Below are 21021 nucleotides of genomic sequence, written 5' to 3'. Positions count from 1 at the left end.
CACTTCGGTAAGTTATATTTCATCTGCCACTTCTTTGCCTACTCTCCTCGTACATCCAAGTCCTTCTGCAGCCTCCCTGCTTCCTTAACACTACCTATCCCACTACCTAGTGTTGTGTCATCTCCAAACTTAGCAACAATGCTCTCAGTTCCTTCATCCAGATTGTTAACATTTACTGACCTCCGTGGAACTCGACTAGTCACTGGCTGTCATTCTGAAAAAGACCCCTTTATCCTCACCCTCTGCCTTCTGCCAGTCAGTCAATCCTCTCTCCATGCGAGTGCCTTGTCCCTAACACAATGGGCTCTTATTTAGCAGCCTCCTGTGCAGCACCTTATCAAAGGCCGTAAGGTAATCCAAATAGATCACATCCACTGGCTGTCCTTTTACTAACTTGCTCAGTACCTCCTTAGCATGAAGCCATGCTAACTTAGCCCTATTCTATCATGCACTTCCAGGTACTCCACAATTTCATCCTTAATAATGGACTGTAAACTCTGACCACAACGGCTGAGGTCAGGTTAACCAGCCTGTAGTTTCCTGCCTTCTGTCTCTCTCCCTTCTTAAACAAGGGTGTTATATTCGCCAGGTCCAGTCCTCTGGGATCATCCCTGACTCCAGAGACTCTTGAAAGATCAGCACCAATACCTGTACAATCTCCTCACCTATCTCCTTCAGAATTCTGGGGTGTAGTCCACCTGGTCCAGGTGATTTATCCAGCTGCAAACCCTTCAGCTTCCCTGCACTTTCTCCCTAGTGATGGCCACAACACAGACCTCTGCCTCCTGACTCTCCAAAGTTCTTGTATGTTGCTGGTGTCGTCCACCAAGAAAACATATTATTCAGTTCCCACACCATTTCTTTGGTCCAAAGTCCACTCTTGCCTCTCTCTTACCTTTTAGAAATCTGAAAAAATCACTTTTTTTATATTACTAGCTAGCTTACCCTCATATTTCATCATCTCCCCCATTGCTTTTTTAGTTATTCCCCACTGGTTTTTACAGGCTTCCTAATCCTCTGCCTTCCCTCAAATCTTCACTACATTGCGTGCTTCTCCTTTTTCCTTTATGACTTCCCTTGTCAGCCATGGTTGCTCATTCTCCCCTTCATACATTGCTTCTTCCTTAGGATGGATTTCTGCTGTGCTCCCAGAAACTCCTGCCATTGCCTGCTCCCTGCTAGGCTTCCTTTCCAATCAACTCTAGCCAGCTCCTCCCTCATGTCATTATAGTTACCTTTACACAATTGTAATACCATTACATCTGATTCAGACATTTTCCCCCTCAAATTGCAGGTGAATTGTGTCTTATTGTGGTCACTGCCCTGGGGGCATTCCTTCACCTTCAGCTCTATAATCAAGTCTACCTCATTGTGCATCACCAAATCCAAAACAGTGTGTTCCCTGCTGGGCTCTACCACAAAAAATTGTCACAGACATTCAATAAATTCCTCTTGAGATCCGCTACCAACCTAGTTTTCCACCTGCGTATTAACACCCCCATGAATATTGTGGAGATAAATATCTTACATGCCTTTTCTACCTCCCAATGTATTTTCTTCCCCACATCCTGACTACTTCCAGGATACTTGTACACAACTCCCATCAGGGTCTTTTTCCCTTTGCAGTTTCTCATCTTTACCTACACAGGCTCTACACCTTCTACTTCATAATCTCTTCTTGCTAGCGACTGAATTTTAATTCTTGAACAGGAAGTGCTCTTCACCTCCCCCTCCCATTTGGGTTTTGACCCTATTCACATGGAATGAAGTTACTGACACCCTACAGGCAGTGAAATCCAACTCCACACTAAGGCAAGGGTTAATAAATAACAAGGAGCTAAGAACTCTGCACAGCTGGCAGAGATAGAAGCCTATTAAAGAACATCTCATCCATTTGCACTTAATGCAATAGCATACCAATAAACATTTACACAACCACTGATAGCACTGTCACTTCACACCCACATACACCAATCCCTGAGAACTGGTACCAGTTTTGTTCTGCACTGTCCCAACCAGGACTGTGTAAGGCTGCCTCCCTGATCTCTGACTCTCTGAATGGATAACTCAGCCGATACTCTCATGATCCTAACAATCCCAATCACTCAAAAACAAGTTTTTCCAGACAGTAAGACAGAGAATTGAGCAGATTTTTTTTAAAAAAGGGACTTGTCATAGTTGTCCGGAAGACTGTTCTAAAAGCAAAATAAAAAGGGAAATCTGTGAAAATACAAGGAGCTGGAGGAAATCAGCAGGGCCTGGCAGCACCTGTACAGAGAGAAAGAGATGATTCTTCAGAACTAAATATTTAACTCAAAATGTTAACTTTAGTTTTCTCTCCACAGATGATGCCAGACCTGGTGAGTTTCTCAAGCACTTTCTGATTTTTATTTCAGATTCCCAGCATCTGCAGTAGTTTACTTTTATCAAAGTGAAATATTCCTGTTTGCTGAAGACCTGTTTCTTGAGGCTGTTTCGCTAACAGGTTTAATTAGGACAATGTTCCAAACTATATTCTAATGTTCACCAAATTCTCAGACAATAATCTTAACTTCTCACGTACTGCCTTGAAATAATGAATATACGTTTCAGTAGTGCCATTCAGAATTCAGACTGTATCCTTGCACACAGTGAGATTCCACAATAACATGAAAATGTTCACAAAGTCTGCTTTGGCATTGATGGTTGAGGGGAAATATTAAGCAGGGCAGAGGGGAGAAACAAAATAGTGCATTGGTTCTTGTACATTGAACACAGAGAAGAGATGTGGAATTGGTTTACCAACTCTGAAAGAAGGGAAAGTATGCCACTGACTTATCAATCAGAATCTGAGCTCATGTAGTGCCTGGTCCGACAGACTCTGACTACTATAAGGTGAGAATTCCAATCATTGAGCCACAGTTGGCACTATGTTCTCAATGTCACTTGGATGATGCTGGGATACAGAGACTCATACACACATTCAGTCCTCTAGCATTCACAAGCCTCCATACCAGTATCCACTTCTCATTGCTGATCACCAGCTTCCACTCCTACTCTGTGTTGTTTTTACCCTCATCAAAAAAAATGCCTGTTTTAGTTGGATGGAGAAACTCTCTGGCCAAGTATACCTTTCTCAAAACGTCAATGTCAGCAAGAAACACAAGAGACCACTACAATGGTAACCAGGTTACAGAAAATACCATTTCTGAATAGGGTCTAGGCCCGAAACGTCAGCTTTCCTGCTCCTCTGATTCTGCTTGGCTTGCTGTGTTCATCCAGCTCTACACCTTGTCAGCTCTACATAAAATACTAGCCACCCAGTACAGGCCCAGGGTATTCCTTACAACCTTCAATTCTATGCCATATTGACCTTCATTGATATGACAGGGCAACTTCTAATTAATCTGCTGCTGCATATCCTCTTGCCTCCAGGTAGCTAATGGAGACAAGTCTTTGATAAAGTGATTACAACTGTACCAGGCGTGATTTATAAATGGACCCTATTCAAGGAGTTTGGATGTTTATATACAGAATAACATTTCCAGAAGGGTGACACTGGGAGTGATCATACTCAGGGGTTTTATTTGAACATTATGAGCCATTGTGCTTTGCTGTCACTCTATATACGTGTACACTCAATACTAAATAAAGTCTATTCACTTTCGGTAAAGTATCTGTTCATGCATAAAGTTACACTGTAAAAGAAAACTGTAAAACAAACTTCCCTCAGCTAGAACAAGAAAATCTATAAATATCAGGCAGTGAGCGAGTGAACCAAGTGTCACAGTCTAAGGATATGGGGTAGATCACTTAAGACTGAGATAAGGAAAAGATTCTTCACTCAGAATAGTGAGCCTGCAGAATTCTGCGTCACGGAAAGCATTTGACGTCAAAACATTGAATGTTTTCAAGAAAGAGTTAGATAAAGCTCTTCATGCTAAAGGGATCAAAGGTCATGGGGAGTAAGTGGAAATAAAGCACTAAGTTGGATGATCAGCCGTGATCATATTAAATGGCGGAGTAGGCTTGAAGGGCTGAACGGCCTCCTCCCGTTCCTGTTTTCTATGTTTCCGTGAGTGAGGGGGTGAGTCAGTCAGTGGGGTTAGGGAAGGTAGGGAGTGAATAGTGGGATAACAAAGTGTGGAGCTGGATGAACACAGCAGGCCCAGCAGCATCTCAGGAGCACAAAAGCTGACGTTTCGGGCCTAGACCCTTCATCAGAGAGGGGGATGGGGAGAGGGTTCTGGAATAAATAGGGAGAGAGGGGGAGGCGGACCGAAGATGGATAGAGGAGAAGATAGGTGTTTTAGAGTCAGACATTACAGCTTATCCCTTATCGAATCTATGGTTGTCTCTGAGCTCCCGTATAGTGTCAGTCCCCTTGTCTGTCAGGTGACAGGAACCAGGACTGTGAATGGAGCCTTTTGAAGTCTAACAGCTCACACTGTCCCCTTACAGAAAGATGCACTGGCCAACCAACTGGGGCAGGTTTCACATCTCAACTTCAGTTTTGGCGACATATTGAAAATTCACAAAACTTGAGGGAATCCCCATCAAGCTCACTAATCCGAATCAGAAATCCATTTTCCTGTGTTTGCCAAATGCAAGGAGGTTATGCTGAATGTTTATAAAATGCTCTGGTTAGGCCACAACTAGAGGATAAGAGGCATCAGGTTCAAGCCACACACATTCGGAAGGCTGTCATTTCAGAAGTCAGTAAACGCCATTGCTGTGGGTCTGGAGTCACTTGTAGGCCAGATCACATAAGGACAATAGATTTCCTTCCCTCACAGACATTTTTGAACTGGATGGGATCGTGTGTGTGTGTGTGTGTGTGTGTGTGTGTGTGTGTGTGTGTGTGTGTGTGTGTGTGTGTGTGTGTGTGTGTGTGAGAGAGAGAGAGAGAGAGAGAGAGAGACAGAACAGAGGGATTAATGCAGACAGAGATTCAATCCAGTGTTTACCTGAGCTAAGATAATAAAATGTAAGGCTGGATGAACACAGCAGGCCAAGCAGCATCTCAGGAGCACAAAAGCTGACGTTTCGGGCCTAGACCCTTCATCAGAGAGCTCTAGGCCCGAAACGTCAGCTTTTGTGCTCCTGAGATGCTGCTTGGCCTGCTGTGTTCATCCAGCCTTACATTCTATTATCTTGGATTCTCCAGCATCTGCAGTTCCCATTATCTCTGATACTATTTTTACCTGAGCTAAGACCTGTTTGGATTTCTGGCGGGAATGGTTGAGTTTATTGTATTTACCATGTTTGTGCTGTGTTTTGAGGGGTTTTTTTTCGATTCATTTGTGGGATGTGGGTATCACTGACTGGCCAGCATTACTTGCCCATCCCTAGTTGCCCTTGGGAAGGTCGGGGTGAGCTGCCTCTTGAACCGCTGCAGTCCTCCTGCTATGTGTTCACCCACATTGCTATTAGGGAGGGAATTCCAGGATTTTGACCCAGCAACAGTGAAGGAACGGGGATACATTTCCAAGTCAGGATGGTGAGTGGCTTCGAGAGGAACTTGGAGGTGATGGTGTTCCCATGTATCTGCTGTCCTTGTCCTTCTACATGGAAGCGGTCGTGGGTTTGGAAGGTGCTGTCTGAGGATCTTTGGTGAATTTCTGCAGTACATCTTGTAGATGGTACACACTGCTGCTACTGAGCGTTGGTGGTGGAGGGAGAGGATGTTTGTGGATGTGATGCCAATCAAGCGGCTGCACTGTCCTGGATGGTGTCAAGCTTCCTGACAGTTGTTGGGGCTACACTCATCCAAGCAAGTGGAAAGTATTCCATCACACTCCTGCCTTGTGCCTTGTAGATGGTGGACAGGCTTTGAGGAGTCAGGAGGTAAGGTTCTCACAGCAGTATTCCCAGCTACTGGCCTGCACTTGTAGCCACTGTGTTAATGTGGTGAGTCTAGTTGAGTTTCTGGTCACTGGTAACCCCCAGGATGTTGATAGTGGAGGATTCAGTGATGGTAACACCATTGAATGTCAAGGGGCAGTGGTTAGATTGTCTTTTATTTGTGATGGTCATAGCCTGGCATTTATGTGGCACAAATGTCACTTGCCACTTGTCAGCCCAAGCCTGGATATTGTCCAGATCTTGTTGCATGTGAACATGGACTGCTTCAGTATCTGAGGAGTCACAAAAAGTGCTGAACATTGTGCAACATCAGCGAACATCCCCACCTCTGACCTTATGATGGAGGGAAGGTCATTGATGAAGCAGCTGAAGATGGTTGGGCCTCGGACACTAGCCTGAGGAACTCCTGCAGCAATGTCCTGGAGCTGAGATGATTGACCTCCCACAACCACAACCATCTTCCTGTGTGTCAGGTCTGACTCCAACCACCGGAGAGTTTACCCCAATTCCCATTGATTCCAGTTTTGTTTGGGCTCCTTGATGCCACACTCGGTTGAACACAGCCTTCAGCTGTCATCTCACCTCTGGAATTCAGCCCTTCTGTCCATGTTTGACCCAAGGCTGTAATGGGGTCAGGAGCTGAGTGGCCCTGGTGGAACCCAAACTGGGCGTCACTGAGCAGGTTATTGCTGAGCAGGTGCTGCTTGATAGCTCTGTTACTGACACCTTCCATCACTTTACTGATGGTCGAGAGGAGACTGATGGGGCGGTAATTGGCCGGGTTGGATTTGTCCTGCTTTTTGTGTACGGGACATACTAGGCAATTTTCCATATCGTCGGGTAGATCCCAGTGTTGTAACTATACCGGAACAGCTTGGCCAGGGGAACGGCAAGTTCTGGAGCACAAGTCTTCAGTACTATTGCTGGAATGTTATCAGGACCCATAGCCTTTGCAGTATCCAGTGTCTCCAACTGTTTGTTGATATCACATGGAGTGAATGGAATTGGCTGAAGACTGGTATCTGTGACGCTGGGGACCACTGGAGGACGCCGAGATGGATCATCCACTCGGCACCTCTGGCTGAGGATGGGGATATTTGTGGCGCCTCCTCCTCCAGTGAGTTGTTTAATTGTCCACCACCATTCACGATTGGATGTGGCAAGGCTGCAGAGCTTAGATATGATCTGTTGGTTGTGGGATCGATTAGCTCGTCTACCACTTGCTGCTTCCGCTGTTTGGCGAGCAAGTAATCCTGTTCGGTGGCTTCAGCAGGTTGACACTTCCTCTTCAGGTAAGCCTGGTGCTGCTCCTGGCCTTCCCTCCTGCACTCTCCATTGAACCAGGGTTGATCCTCTGGCTTGACGGTAGTGAGTGTGTAGGGGATATGCCGAGCCGTGGGGTTACAGATTGTGCTGGAGTACAGTTCAGCTGCTGTTGATGGCCCACGGCGCCTCGTGGATGCGCAGCCTTGAGTTGCGAGGTCTGTGTGAAGTCTGTCCCATTGAGCACGGTGATAGTGTTACACAACACGATGGAGGTTGTTCTCAATGTGAAGGCAGCACTTCGTCTCTAGAAGGACTGCGCGATGGTCACTCTTATCGATACGTTCATGGACAGATGTGTCTGCAGCTGGCAGATTGGTAAGGATGAGGTCAAGTATGTTTTTCCCTCTTGTTGGTTCCCTCACCACCTCCCATAGACCCAGTCTAGCAGCTATGGTCCTGTAGGAACTGACCAGCTCGATCAGTAGTACAGCTGCTGAGCTACTCTTGGTGGAGGACATTGAAATCCGCCACCCAGAGTACATTGTGTGCCCTTACCGTTCTCAGTGCTTCCTCCGAGTGTTGTTCAACATTGAGGAATACTGATTCATCAGCTGAGGGAGGAAATCAGCGGAGGTTTCCTTTCCCCTGTTTAACCTGAAGCCATCAGACTTCATGGGGTCTGGAGTCCATGTTGAGGACTCCTTCAGCAACTCTCTCCTGGCTGTATACAACTGTGCAACAACGTCTGTTGGGTCTGTTCACATGTATGGGACAGGACATATCCAGGGATGGTGATGGTGGTATCTGGGACATTGTCTGTAAGGTATGATCCTGTGAGTATGACTGTGCCAGGCTGTTGCTTGACTAGTCTGTGAGACAGCTCTCCCGATTTTGGCACAAACCTCCAGATGTTAGTGAGGAGGACTTTGCAGGGTTGTTTCTGCCATTGTCTTTTCTGGTGCCGAGGTCAATGCCAGGGGATCCGTCCTGTTTCAGTTCCTTGAGGTTTTGTAGTGATTGGTACAACTGAGTGACTTGCTAGACCATTTCAGAGGGCAGTTGAGAGTCAACCACATCTGGGGTCACATGTAGGCCAGACCAGGTGAGGATGGCAGATTACCTCCCCTGAAGGACATTAGTGAACCAGATGGGTTTTTTCCAACAATCGGCAATGATTTCATGATGATCAGCTGATTCTTAATTCCAGGCTACAATATTTTGTGGTATTCAAACCTGGAGCCCCAGAACATCAGTGGAGTCTCTGGATTAATAGTCTAGCGATAATACCATGCGTCCATCACCTCCGCTAATGGTAAACTTTCTGGTAAATGGAGTTCAGAGACCGATGACGAACAAAGGGAAGAAGTGAGTTTGGTCACTGGACACTCTTCAGCTGAAAGTGGCTGAGACCAACAGATGCTGGAAAGGATAGGGTACAAACCCAGGTCAGGCTCTACATCCAGGACCAAGAATAAACTGAGGCCACTCCCATTACAACAAATTACTTCATACAGCCACGGCAGCCAAAATAAAACAACTGTAACCTTTCACTGAAGAAAACTGATGCTTTTAATTTTCTTCAATGCAACAAAGTTTTGGGGGGGGTGTTGGTGTTGGTGAAGAGCACAAAAGCAATAAAACAACATCTAGCAGGATTTTGGAGACAGGGTCCAGCTCAGAATAACAAAAGCTGTCCAATAACACTAATTGGAAGAGTAACAGATCGAGTGGTAGGGGGTAGATTAACATCAGCAGAGTTACAGTCAATAAGAAAGCCCATGGGGAGGTGGGGGGTGGTTACTGACTGTGACATCGAGGTGGATTAATATTAATAGAAATACAGTCATAATGGGTGGTCAGGGACAAACAGACTAGTGGGGCTGAATGGCCTCCTCCTGTTCCTCAGCGACTAACACATGACATCACAGGACATGAACACCACTATACTGTTTACCCTTGGGACCTGCTGTGACCTTGTGGTATCCTGCAAGTCAAACTCATATCCTTTTCCACTACACTACACTAATGAGAAATTGTGGCTGTTATAGACTGACTTGAGATTGAGGTGAGCTATGGTTGGATGTTTAATTCATGCTTGCTTGTTGCTAGCAGATGAGTGAGTGCCTGGAATGCAGAACAGGACAGACAGAAGCAGGTTAGATAAATGGCTGTGAGGCCAGGTCTAATTCACTGTTACGCCTGTATGGTAGCTGCAGGCTGTGGAGCCATCTGTCATTCAGTGAGGAGCATCAACACCTCAGAAGAAGCAGGATTCAATTCCCAATCATGAGACTTTACATATAATCCAATCAGACTCTCTGGCTCAATTCTGTGAGGGCACTGCATCATCGGAGGGTCAGTGCCGAGGGAGCGCGGACTGCACTGTCGGAGGGTCAGTGCCGAGGGAGCGGGGACTGCACTGTCGGAGGGTCAGTGCCGAGGGAGCGGGGACTGCACTGTCGGAGGGTCAGTGCCGAGGGAGCGGGGACTGCACTGTCGGAGGGTCAGTGCCGAGAGAGCGGGGACTGCACTGTCGGAGGGTCAGTGCCGAGGGAGCGGGGACTGCACTGTCGGAGGGTCAGTGCCGAGAGAGCGGGGACTGCACTGTCGGAGGGTCAGTGCCGAGAGAGCGGGGACTGCACTGTCGGAGGGTCAGTGCCGAGAGAGCGGGGACTGCACTGTCGGAGGGTCAGTGCCGAGGGAGCGGGGACTGCACTGTCGGAGGGTCAGTGCCGAGGGAGCGCCGCACTGTCGGAGGGTCAGTGCTGAGGGAGCGCCGCACTGTCGGAGGGTCAGTGCCGAGGGAGCGCCGCACTGTCGGAGGGTCAGTGCCGAGGGAGCGCCGCACTGTCAGAGGGTCAGTGCTGAGGGAGTGCCGCACTGTCAGAGGGTCAGTGCTGAGGGTCAGTGCTGAGGGAGCGCCGCACTGTCGGAGGGTCAGTGCCGAGGGAGCGCCGCACTGTCGGAGGGTCAGTGCTGAGGGAGTGGGCACTGTCAGAGGGTCAGTGCTGAGGGAGCGCCGCACTGTCAGAGGGTCAGTGCTGAGGAAATGCTGCACCACCATCAAATCGGTCTTTTGGATAAGATAGCAAGTATTCAACTGCTCTTACATGAAGACGCAAAAAGTCTCAATGTCCTATTTTGAAGAGGAGCATAGGCAATCTCACCAGTTTTCCAGTCTGTGTATCCCTTAGCCATCATCACTAACAGATGATGATCTGTTAATCTGCCAGAGCGATTTGTGGGAGCTTGCTGTGTGTTAAAACTGGCTGCCACCCATCCTACGATACAACAGAGACCACACTTCAAATGTGTATCTGTGGCTGTGAAGACATTCAGGCCGTCCGATGTTTTATTCTTTCACAAGGTGTGGGTGCCATCGGCTGGGTCAACATTTATTGCCTGTCCTGAAAGTTCTTTCTTTCACTGGCTTACAGGTTTCTAATTCAGACAGGATGATCACACTGCTACACACAGTGTCAAACAGTAATGCTCCATATTCACATGGGATTTGCTTTCAGGCAGATCAGATCAAATAGAAAATTTCTCACCAGGAGTTGTTTCTGCAGACTAACCCCCAAAACATTCCTAGATAACAAGGTGTAGAGCTGGAGCAGGCCGAGCAGCATCAGTGGAGCAGAAATCCCCCAAAACATTCCTATTGTGTCAGGAATGGAATCCAGGCTCACACTGAAGCTTTAAAGCACAACATAGCACATATATACGTGTGCATTCCACACACCCCACATACCAACAGGTTATCCCCTCCCAGCTTATTATGCAGAATGAAGAACAGAATTTTGTTTTGTAACCTGGTAAGATTTCCTCTTGAAGATGCTGACATCTTTCATAGATTCTTGTTGCTTACAGGGCGAGTTATCATGATCTAGAAATTGTTGCTTGTAAGGATGATGGAAGTTAATTCAATCATAACTTTCCAAAGGGAGTTGGAAAACAATTGAGGGAACTTTGCAGAAGCATGGGGAAAGCGCAGAGCAGTGAAACTATTTGGACAGTTTTCAAAGGATCAACACAGGTGCCATGGGCTAAACAGCCTTATTCCATGTTGCCAGGCTTTGATGGGAATACACAGGATTCTGAATGGTTTGGCCTCCTTATCTAAAGAAGAATCTACTGGCTGGGAGGTGATTCTGTTAAGGTTCACAACATTAATTCCCAGGATGAAAATCTTATTGATTTGCAGTTGCCAATACCCTTAGGAATGAGAGGGATAATCTCATTGAAAAGTAACCATCTTTCTGACAGTGTTCGATAGTAAATACTGAAAGATTGGTGACACCTAAAAGAAGGTGATATAGACTCAGGAAAAAGAGCCATTCAGGACTGCGGTGAGGGGAAAACTTCCTCTCTCAAAATCTTGTGTATTTTTGGAATTCTTACTCCCGGAAAGTTGTAGATTTAGTCGTGGCTGTAGCTCAATCATGCAGCATATTCATAGCAGAGAGCAGTACATTTTTGGAGACTTTGGATATTGAAGGAAATGAGGAGGAGTAGTGTAAGATGAAACGGTGGTAGATCAGCTGAGATCCTAATGAATGAAAAATAGGGTTGAGGGGCCAAATGGCCTCCTCTGACTGATACTATTGATGCCTTATGCAAGGTCACACAATCACCTCCCATTAGCAGGTTAACCCCATGACCCTTTCACTGAGCCGACACTTACCGTTCTGTCTCGTACAGGTGAAGCACAGTTTCCGCTACTTGCACTCCTCTCCCACGATGGGCTGAAGCGATCAGTACTTTTAAATGAAGCTGTAATGGTTTCCTGTGTCATGCTCCGTGGTAAGCTGTAAGCTCCAGAGCCCTTACTGAAGTGAGCATCAGTGCTGTCACTCCGGCTGCAGGCTCTGTAGCTCCCGGCCTGGGAATCCATGTGGCGTCGAGCGAGGGTTGGGCTTTTTGTGGAGTTTAACTGGTACGTGTCTGCCATGTGGAGGCTCAGCAGGTCTCGGTTTAGGTCAGTCTGGCTGATGGATTTCCTGCGGGTTAGAGACAGCCCAGGGGGAGGGTAGCCCATTGGGCTGCTCACCGTGCTGTAACCATAGTTACCACAGTATCCGCCACTCAGTCCGCTAGGGAAGGCTTTCAGGGGAACACGATTCAAACTCTCGCTGCGCCTGTTCAGTATGTCAGCGTGTGGGATCTGCCGGCCACGGTCAGCATCCACCATACACTTGCTCGCTGCTCGGCCAGAACTGGCATGGGTGATACAGTTGGTGTAGCCTGGTTTATAAAGCTTGTCCTTGTCTGTGTAACTGGTGCCCAGGCTGGGAGTGTAGCTGTGGTACATGGTGCCATAGTGAGAGCTGGAGAGGGTGCTGCCAGTATAGTTCCCAATTCGCTTCGCTGTGGATGAGGAGGAAACTCGAGACATGTCAACCTCAGCCTCACACAGTAGGCCTCGCCTGGCATTTACTGAGGAGAAAAAGAAATTCATTTTAGACCTCAAATTGATAATTACTTTTAATTTAAAGCTTCCCTCAAACCCAACCTCCCCTAGCATCACCCACTAGCTACTCTGCTGTGCCCACTGACACTTCTCAGGTTCTCAGGCCATTCCTATTCTTTACATCCAGCCTGGGCCTTACCCACTAACCAACCCCTCGTTTTCACCGCATTGAAACACGTGAGTGGGACTGGGTTGGAGATCTCCTGTGACAGTTTACACTGGGAAGTAAAACACAGTCTGGAGCCATTCTCCAAACGTTGGAGCAATTTGTTTGAACAAAACAAAGTAAATGTGCCCATTCCAAACCCGTAACACCACCCTCACTGCTTCAATTTATAAACAGCACAGTTTAAAACCTGGGAAATGGGACAGAAATCTAATATGTAGGTTGAATGTATTGTTAATTCTGAACTATGAACAGAAACTTCTTGCCTAAGCTGTTAATCACTCTGCCTGGGCCTCGTTTCCAGTAAAATCAGACCAGTGACCTGACTGGCCCTCAGCGGACACTGTAATGTCACTGTCTCCACACAGCAAAACTGTTACTGAAATGCTTGTTTGCGCTCACACTTCAATCTTCTGGGGTCAACTAGCCTGACCAGCATTCGAGCCTCCACCCAAAGTAACATGTACATTCCTATAGCACCTTTCACAATCTCAAAAGTGTGACAATAACGCAATAATCAAAGTAAATATTTACATCATCACTATTGACAAATGAGTGGGAGTTACCACAGTCTTACCAGCCCATAGAGCTGATACAGTGTGGAGCTGAAGGAACACATTAGGTCAGGGAGTACAAGAGGAGCAGGAGAGTTGATGCTTCAGGCCTTCATCAGGGTCTAGACTTGAAATATTGACTCTTTTGCTCCTCTGATGCTGCCTGGCCTGCTGTGTTCCTCCAGCTCCATGTTATCACTGACTCCAGCATTGTCTGTTCTTCCATTGGGCTGCTCTCTCCTTAGAGAGAGACAACTGGGGGTGGTTTAACTTGAGGGTCAGATATCTCATGTGAGGGGGGAGGTTGAGAGGAGACTCCTTTGTGGTAACCTCAGCCAGGGTGGGAGTTGAGGGTCAGCGCTGAAGGATCTCTTTGGAGGGAGCTGAACTCAAACGGTGGGCATCACTCTACTTCACAAACCAACCACCCAGCCAGCTGAGTATAGTTAGAGCCACTGAAGCTGTTCTTCAAAATAACAGACTTGGGTTCTTTTTACATATATCTGCCAGGCAGGATCCAGCAGGTGTTTATCCGAAAGAGAACACCTCCCTCAGCACTGAGCTGTGACAGGGACGGACTCCCTCAGCACGCACCCTCCAAGGTTAGGGGGAAGAGGATCCCTCAGCACTGACCTTCCAAGGGGGAGGGCATCCCTCAGCGATAACCCTCTGACGTGGGGGGAGAGGATCCCTCAGTGCTGACCCTCCAGGGGAGGGGTTCCCTCAGCACAGATCTTCTGGGGGGCGGGGGAGGTGATCCCTCGGTGTTGACCTTCTGAGGGTGGAGGGAATCATTCAGCGCTGACCTTCCCGGGGCGGGGGGGGGTGCGAGGGGATCCCTCAGTGCTGACCCTCCAAGGGGGGGACGGGATCCCTCAACTTTGACCCTCTGAAGGGGGAGGGGCTCACTCAGCGCTGACCTTCCAGGGAGGGGGGGGATTCCTCATTGCTGACCCTCCAAGGAGGGAGGAGAGCCCTCAGCGCTGACCTTTTGAGGGGAGGGGCGGGGATCCCTCAGTGCTGACCCTCCAAGGGGGGAGGGGCTGATCCCTCAGCACTAACCCTCCAAGGGGAGGGGAGGTTATCCCTCAGTGCTGATCCTACAAAGGAGGGGAGGGGATCCCTCAGCACTGACCATCCGAGGGGGGAGGGGATCACTCAGCGCTGACCCTCCGGGGGGGGGGGAGGGGATCCCTCAGGACTGACCTTCCGATGGGATAGGGGATCCCTCAGTGCTGACCCTCCAAGGAGGGGAGAGGGGATCCCTGACTGCTGACCCTCCAAGGGGGGTGGGAGGGGATCCCTCAGTGCTGACCCTCCACGGGATGGAGGGGGTGAATCCCTCAACACTGACTCTCCAAGGTGGGGGGGGGGGGCGGGTGGGGGTGGTGGCGGGGAGGAGGAGCTGCTTTTGAAATACAGGCCTGATGGATGTGCTCCATTCAGTAGAATGTTTTCAGCATTCAATTGGATAATGGCTTTACTTGAGCCTGAAGAGGAGTAAGGGAAGAATTAGAATTAAGTTTTATTGTCATTGTACTCAAGTACAGGGGCCAGTAAAAAGTTTACAAAGTTGTCATTCTGCTCTAGAGGAAGGATATGGTGGACAGGTCTGTTCACCAAAAATGTTTACGGGTAAGAATGTGGAGATTACAGAACGGATTTCCAAGTGATTACCAAATGGGACATGTTTACAGGCTGTTCTCCAGTAGCTCCCTGTGTGAGAGACTCTCAGGCAGATTCTGCCACCTCGTGTTAGATTAATGTATTGACACAGTCTCCCAAACTCCAAATTTACAAAACCTGTCCCTGTACTGTAGCCTGCCTGTAGATTGTACACTCACCCTGCCTGCTCTACATCAGCATCAGCCCTCACTCAGGATTGTGCAGGAGAGGGAAAAACCATTGAAGGTGAGGCGATTCACCAACTTTGAAAAATTTGCTGAGGAGGAAGATTCAGATTTTGTTGTGGGAATGTATTTAATTTACTCCAACACCTTCCTTCATCTTCAAACACAGAACACCACAGCGCCACTTGATGGTGATTCAATATGGATTCAGGCCACAAGCACATTGTCTCCTGCGCTGCTTCTAGAATAGGAAGATGGCTCAAAACCTCTGTAAAAGAATGGGTGGTCCAGGAAAGAGAATATCACACTGGAACCATCAGGTGGTTTCAACTTGTGTTGGGACAGAGTAGAGGAAGCTTTACTCTGCATCTAATACCATGCTGTCCCTGTTCTGGGAGTGTTTAACGGGGACAGTGTAGAGGAAGCTTTACTCCGTATCTAATCCTGTGTTATCCCTGTTTAATGAGGACAGTGTGTAGGGATGTTTACTGTGTATCTAACCCCATGCTGTCCCTGTGCTACGAGTGTTTAAATCTATTCCATGCGGCATTGACAGCTTCACAATGTGTGCAAAACAAATTCAACAAGGCAATGCAAGGCAATACAAGGCAATGCAAGGCAATACAAGGCAATACAAGAAACAGATCTTCTAAGACAGAACTCTGCAGAAATATGTGGCAGATGAGTGTAAGCACATCAAGAGGCGAGGGTACCTGTAGGAAAACAAATAGAATGAAAAACCTACTTCCATTTTTCACTATTCTTGTCTCAATTTCAGGCCATTTGCTTGGTATTCCCCACATCATTGAGCAGCTTCCTTTCCTCACTATGGCAACTGCTTTGATTACAGCTATCCCACACCACACTGCGAAACAACCCAACACAGAGATCTGGCAGGAAGAGGGAAGCTTGAGTTCACAAGCAAGTCTAGGCTTGCTCCTAATAGGGCATTGACAAAAACACACTGACACAGAGACAGTGACAGACTGATACAAAGAAACACACAGAAGCAAAGACAGAGAAACTCATACAGAAACAGAGAAAAAGACAGACAGACACACACACACAGGGTTTCACATAGATACAGAAACACAGGCACAAAGTCAGGGCGTCACACACAGGCACAAAGACAGGGCGTCACATAGATAAACACACACACACAGGCACAAAGACAGGGCGTCACTCACACACACACCCACACACACAGGGCGTCACATAGATAAACACACACACACACACACACACACACACACACACACACACACACACACACAGGCACAAAGACAGGGCGTCACTCACACACACACACACACACACACACACAGGCACAAAGACAGGACGTCACACACACACACACACACACACACACACACAGGCACAAAGACAGGGTGTCACTCACACACACACCCACACACACAGGCACAAAGACAGGGCGTCACATAGATAAACACACACACACACACACACACACACACACACACACACACACACGCACACACACACACAAACACATAGATACAGAAACTCAGACATAAAGACACAGACACACATGCGCGCACACACAGAAACACACAGACTTGAACAAAGAGGTTTGAGGGTAGACAGTGAAAAGTTGCTGGGCATGTTCAAAATTTGTTGTTATTTATTTGTGGGACATTGGCTTCACTGGCCAGGCCAGCATTTATTGCCCAGTTGCCCTCAAGAAGGTGGTCATGTGCTGCCTCCTTGAACCACTGCCATCCATTTGGAGTAGGTGCACCCACAAAGTGCTTCGGGAGGGAATTCCAGCATTTTGATCAGGTGTCAGTGAAGGAACAGCGACATATTTTCCCAAGGCAGGATGGTGAGTGGTTTGAAGGGGAACTTGCAGATGATGGTGTTCCATGTAGTGGCTGCCCTTGACATTCTAAATGGAAGTGGTTGTGAGTTTGGAAGATAATGTCTAAGAATCTCTGATGAATTTCTGAAGAGCATCTTGTAAAAAGTACACACTGCTGCGACTGAACATTGGTGGAGGAGGGAGTGGATGCTTGTGGATGTGGTGCCAATCAAGTGTGTTGTTTTGTCCTGGAACGTGTCAAGCTTCTTGAGTGTTGTTGAAGCTGCACCCATCCAGGCAAGTGGGGAGTATTCCATCCCACTCCTGACTTGTGCCTTGTAGATGGTGGATAGGCTTTGAGGAGGCAGGAGATGAGTTACTCACTGCAGTATTCCCAGCTTCTGACCTGGTCTTGTGTTTATGTGGAAGTAGAATTTCTGGTTAGTGGTAACCCCTGGGATGTTGATAGTGTAAAACTCAGTAATGGTAACAATATTGAACGGTAAGGGCCAGTGATTAGGCTGTTGCCTGCTGGGGATGGTTATAGCTTGGCATTTGTGTGGCCGAGGAACTCCAGCAGAGATGTCCTGGGGCATTTGTGTGGCCGAGGAACTCCGGCAGAGATGTCCTGGGGCATTTGTGTGGCCGAGGAACTCCGGCAGAGATGTCCTGGGGCATTTGTGTGGCCGAGGAACTCCGGCAGAGATGTCCTGGGGCATTTGTGTGGCCGAGGAACTCCGGCAGAGATGTCCTGGGGCATTTGTGTGGCCGAGGAACTCCGGCAGAGATGTCCTGGGGCATTTGTGTGGCCGAGGAACTCCGGCAGAGATGTCCTGGGGCATTTGTGTGGCCGAGGAGCTCCGGCAGAGATGTTCTGGGGCATTTGTGTGGCCGAGGAACTCCGGCAGAGATGTCCTGGGGCATTTGTGTGGCCGAGGAACTCCGGCAGAGATGTCCTGGGGCATTTGTGTGGCCGAGGAACTCCGGCAGAGATGTCCTGGGGCATTTGTGTGGCCGAGGAACTCCGGCAGAGATGTCCTGGGGCATTTGTGTGGCCGAGGAACTCCGGCAGAGATGTCCTGGGGCTGAGATGACTGACCTCCAACAATCACGACCATCTTCCTCTGTGTCAGGTATGACCCCAACTACTGGAGCATTTGCCCCCTGATAGACATTGATTCTGGTTTTGCTACGGCCCCTTGATGCCGCACTTGGTCAAATACAGCCTTGATATCAAGGGTTGTCACTCTCACCTCACTCTGGAATGCAGCTGTTCTGTCCATGTTTGAACCAAGGCTGTAATGGGGTCAGGAGCTGAGTGGCCCTGGTGGAACTCTGATTTTTTCTCCACAGATGATGTCAGACCTGCTGAGCCTATCCGGCAACTTCCATTTTTGCCTCTGATGACAGTAATTGGTAATTGGCCGGGTTGGATTTGTCCTGCTTTTTATCTCCAGGACATACATCGCCAATTTTCCACATTGTCGAGTAGATCCCAGTGTTGTAACTATACTGGAACAGCTTGGCTAGGGGAGTGGCAAGTTCTGGAGCACAAGTCTTCAGTACTATTGCTGAGACGTTGTCAGGGCCCGTAGCCTTTGCAGTATCCAGTGTCTCCAACTGTTTCTTGACATCACGTGGAGTGAATGGAATTGGCTGAAGACTGGTATCTGTGAAGCTGGGGACCACTGGAGGAGGCTAAGATGGATCATCCACTCGGCACTTCTGGCTGAAGATTGCTGCGAATGCTTCAGCTTTATCTTTTGCACTGATGCGCTGGGCTCTTCCATCATTGAGGATGGGGATGTTTGTGGAGCCCCCTCCTTCAGTGAGTTGTTTAATCATCCTCTACTACTCGCCACCGGATGTGGCAGGACTGCAGAGCTTAGATCTGATCCATCAGTTGTGGGATTGATTAGCCCTGTCTATCACTTGCTGCTTTCACTGTTTGGTGTGCAAGTAATCCTTGTTTGTTGGCTTCACCAGATTGATGCCTCATCTTCAAGTAAGCCTGGTGCTGCTGCTGGCATGCCCTCCTGCACTCTCCATTGAACCAGAGTTGATGGTAATGGTTGAGTAGGGAATGTGCCAGGCCATGAGGTTACAGATTGTGCTGGAGTACAGTTCAGCTGCTGTTGATGGCCCACGGTGCCTCATGGATGCCCAGAATGAGCTGCTACATCTGTGTGAAGTCTGTCCCATTTAGCACAGTGATAGTGCCACGCAATACGCTGGAGGTCGTTCTCCTTGTGAAGGCAGGACTTGGTCTCCACAGGGACTGTGCGATGGTCACTCTTGTGAGGGACTTGGTAACCCAGTGAGGGTCAGCACTTTCAGGAGGGGAGGGGGAGCCCATAGCCCAGTGAGGGTTGTGCTTTTCCCTGGCAAGGGCAAACACTAAATCCAACAATTGAGTCTGATATTGAATCACAGCCACTTGAGTTCTTTCAGATCTCATAGCTCAACTGTTTCAAAGCCCCCATGGCATCTCTGTCTCTCTCACCTGAGAGCTTTAACTGTGTACATATTCATGATATTGTTGCACTTCACCTGTTTGCCTGAAGTCCTGTTACAGTTAATGAGTTTTCTTCAAAAATATTCCCATGAAGCACTTTGTTGGTTCTCAAGGTCATAGTTAGCCCGATCGAACAGTGCAGGTCAAATGCTCAACCAGAAGTCAGTGCTAGCTTTACAACAACAACTTGCATTTAAATGCTACCAAACACATTCAGAGAACAAACTGCTCAACAGGTGGCAGAAGATGGCATTAAAGTAAGATGAACAGGGGTTTTAAGGTGGGCCATGATATCGAGAGGTGGATTGTGTTACAGAAGCAGGAGCATCGAGCAAGAAGGAAGCTATAGAGGCAACAGGCTGGGAGCTGTGAAATCAGAACAAGCAAAGAGATTCGTGAGTCATACCAAGATGGTGGCTGTAACCAAAGACAGTCAAAGTTGGACAGTCACAATGAACGACACTGTAAGGCTGTTGTCTGAAAGATAGGCCTGGGAAGCTGAAGGGGCAGGTGCTAAGAGGAAAGTGATTAATACTTAGGGTGAAAATTGGACTGGAGTTAGACGATCCTAGGTTTCCTGGGTGAAGGAGATTTCAAAGAAAGGGGGCTATACAATGATTACAAATCAGAACAAGAATGGAAACGTTTTACATTTGTGGAAATTGTCTTGTATTTCAGCAGCCAGTGGAACAGCTTCTTTAATTCCATGACAACCTGAAATAGGTCAGCAATCTCCCGAACAAAGTGAAACTGAATCCTAGCTGCTGCCCTGCACCATGGGATGATATTCAGCACCACAGGACAGCTGGGGCTATGTGGAGCCCAGCAATGTAAAATTGGCATTTCCTGCTTTAAAATAAAACCCAGAAATCTCTTCCTTTCAAGAAGCAACATTGCTCATCAGGTTATTAAATCCAGTATTGGAATTTCTCCAACAATTCTCAGGTGCACTTAACGTGATGGCTTTCGAATATGCAAAATGAGTCTTCACCTAAACACAGAGCGCTGCACTGTCGGAGGGTCACTGTTGAGGGAGTGGGCACTGACGGAGGGTCACTGCTGAGGGAGCAGGCACTGTCAGAGGGTCAGTGCTGAGGGAGTGGGCACTATTGGAGGGTCAGTGCTGAGGGAGTGGGCACTGTCAGAGGGTCAGTGCTGAGGGAGCGCCACACTGTCAGAGGGTCGGTGTTGAGGGGGCAGGCACTGTCGGAGGGTTGGTGCTGAGGGAGTGGGCACTGTCGGAGGGTCGGTGCTGAGGGATTGGGCACTGTCGGAGTGTCAATGCTGAGCGAGTGGGTACTGTCGGAGGGTCAGTGCTGAGGGAGCACCGCACTGTCAGAGGGTCAGTGCTGTGGGAGGAGACACTGTCGGAGGGTCAGTGCTGAGCGAGCGCTGCACTGTCGGAGGGTCAGTGCTGAGGGAGTGCTGCACTGTCGGAGGGTCAGTGCTGAAGGAGTGCCGCACTGTCGGAGGGTCACTGTTGAGGGAGTGGGCCCTGACGGAGGGTCACTGCTGAGGGAGTGCCGCACTGTCGGAG

General features: G+C 48.3%; 1 protein-coding gene across 7 annotated transcripts in view; it reads right to left on the bottom strand.

The window, feature by feature from the left end:
* The window catches only part of LOC125466901 (ubiquitin carboxyl-terminal hydrolase 2-like), a 283930-nt gene that overhangs the window by 215959 nt on the left and 46950 nt on the right, over positions 1 to 21021 (bottom strand). For 6 of the 7 annotated variants that reach the window (XM_048562037.2, XM_059638959.1, XM_048562042.2 and 3 more), the window contains one exon: positions 11795 to 12546. In XM_048562037.2, the coding sequence (XP_048417994.1) occupies positions 11795 to 12505 (711 nt within the window). In that variant the 5' untranslated portion in view covers positions 12506 to 12546. Of the gene's footprint in view, positions 1 to 11794; positions 12547 to 15895; positions 15965 to 21021 lie in introns of those variants that run through there. The other variant, XM_048562036.2, reaches the window with a different exon arrangement.

The sequence above is a fragment of the Stegostoma tigrinum genome, chromosome 32, assembly GCF_030684315.1.
Source record: "Stegostoma tigrinum isolate sSteTig4 chromosome 32, sSteTig4.hap1, whole genome shotgun sequence".
Classification (NCBI taxonomy): Eukaryota; Metazoa; Chordata; class Chondrichthyes; order Orectolobiformes; family Stegostomatidae; genus Stegostoma; species Stegostoma tigrinum.
The sequence above is the reverse complement of the archived record's forward strand: the minus strand, read 5'-3'. Positions and strand labels throughout refer to the sequence as shown.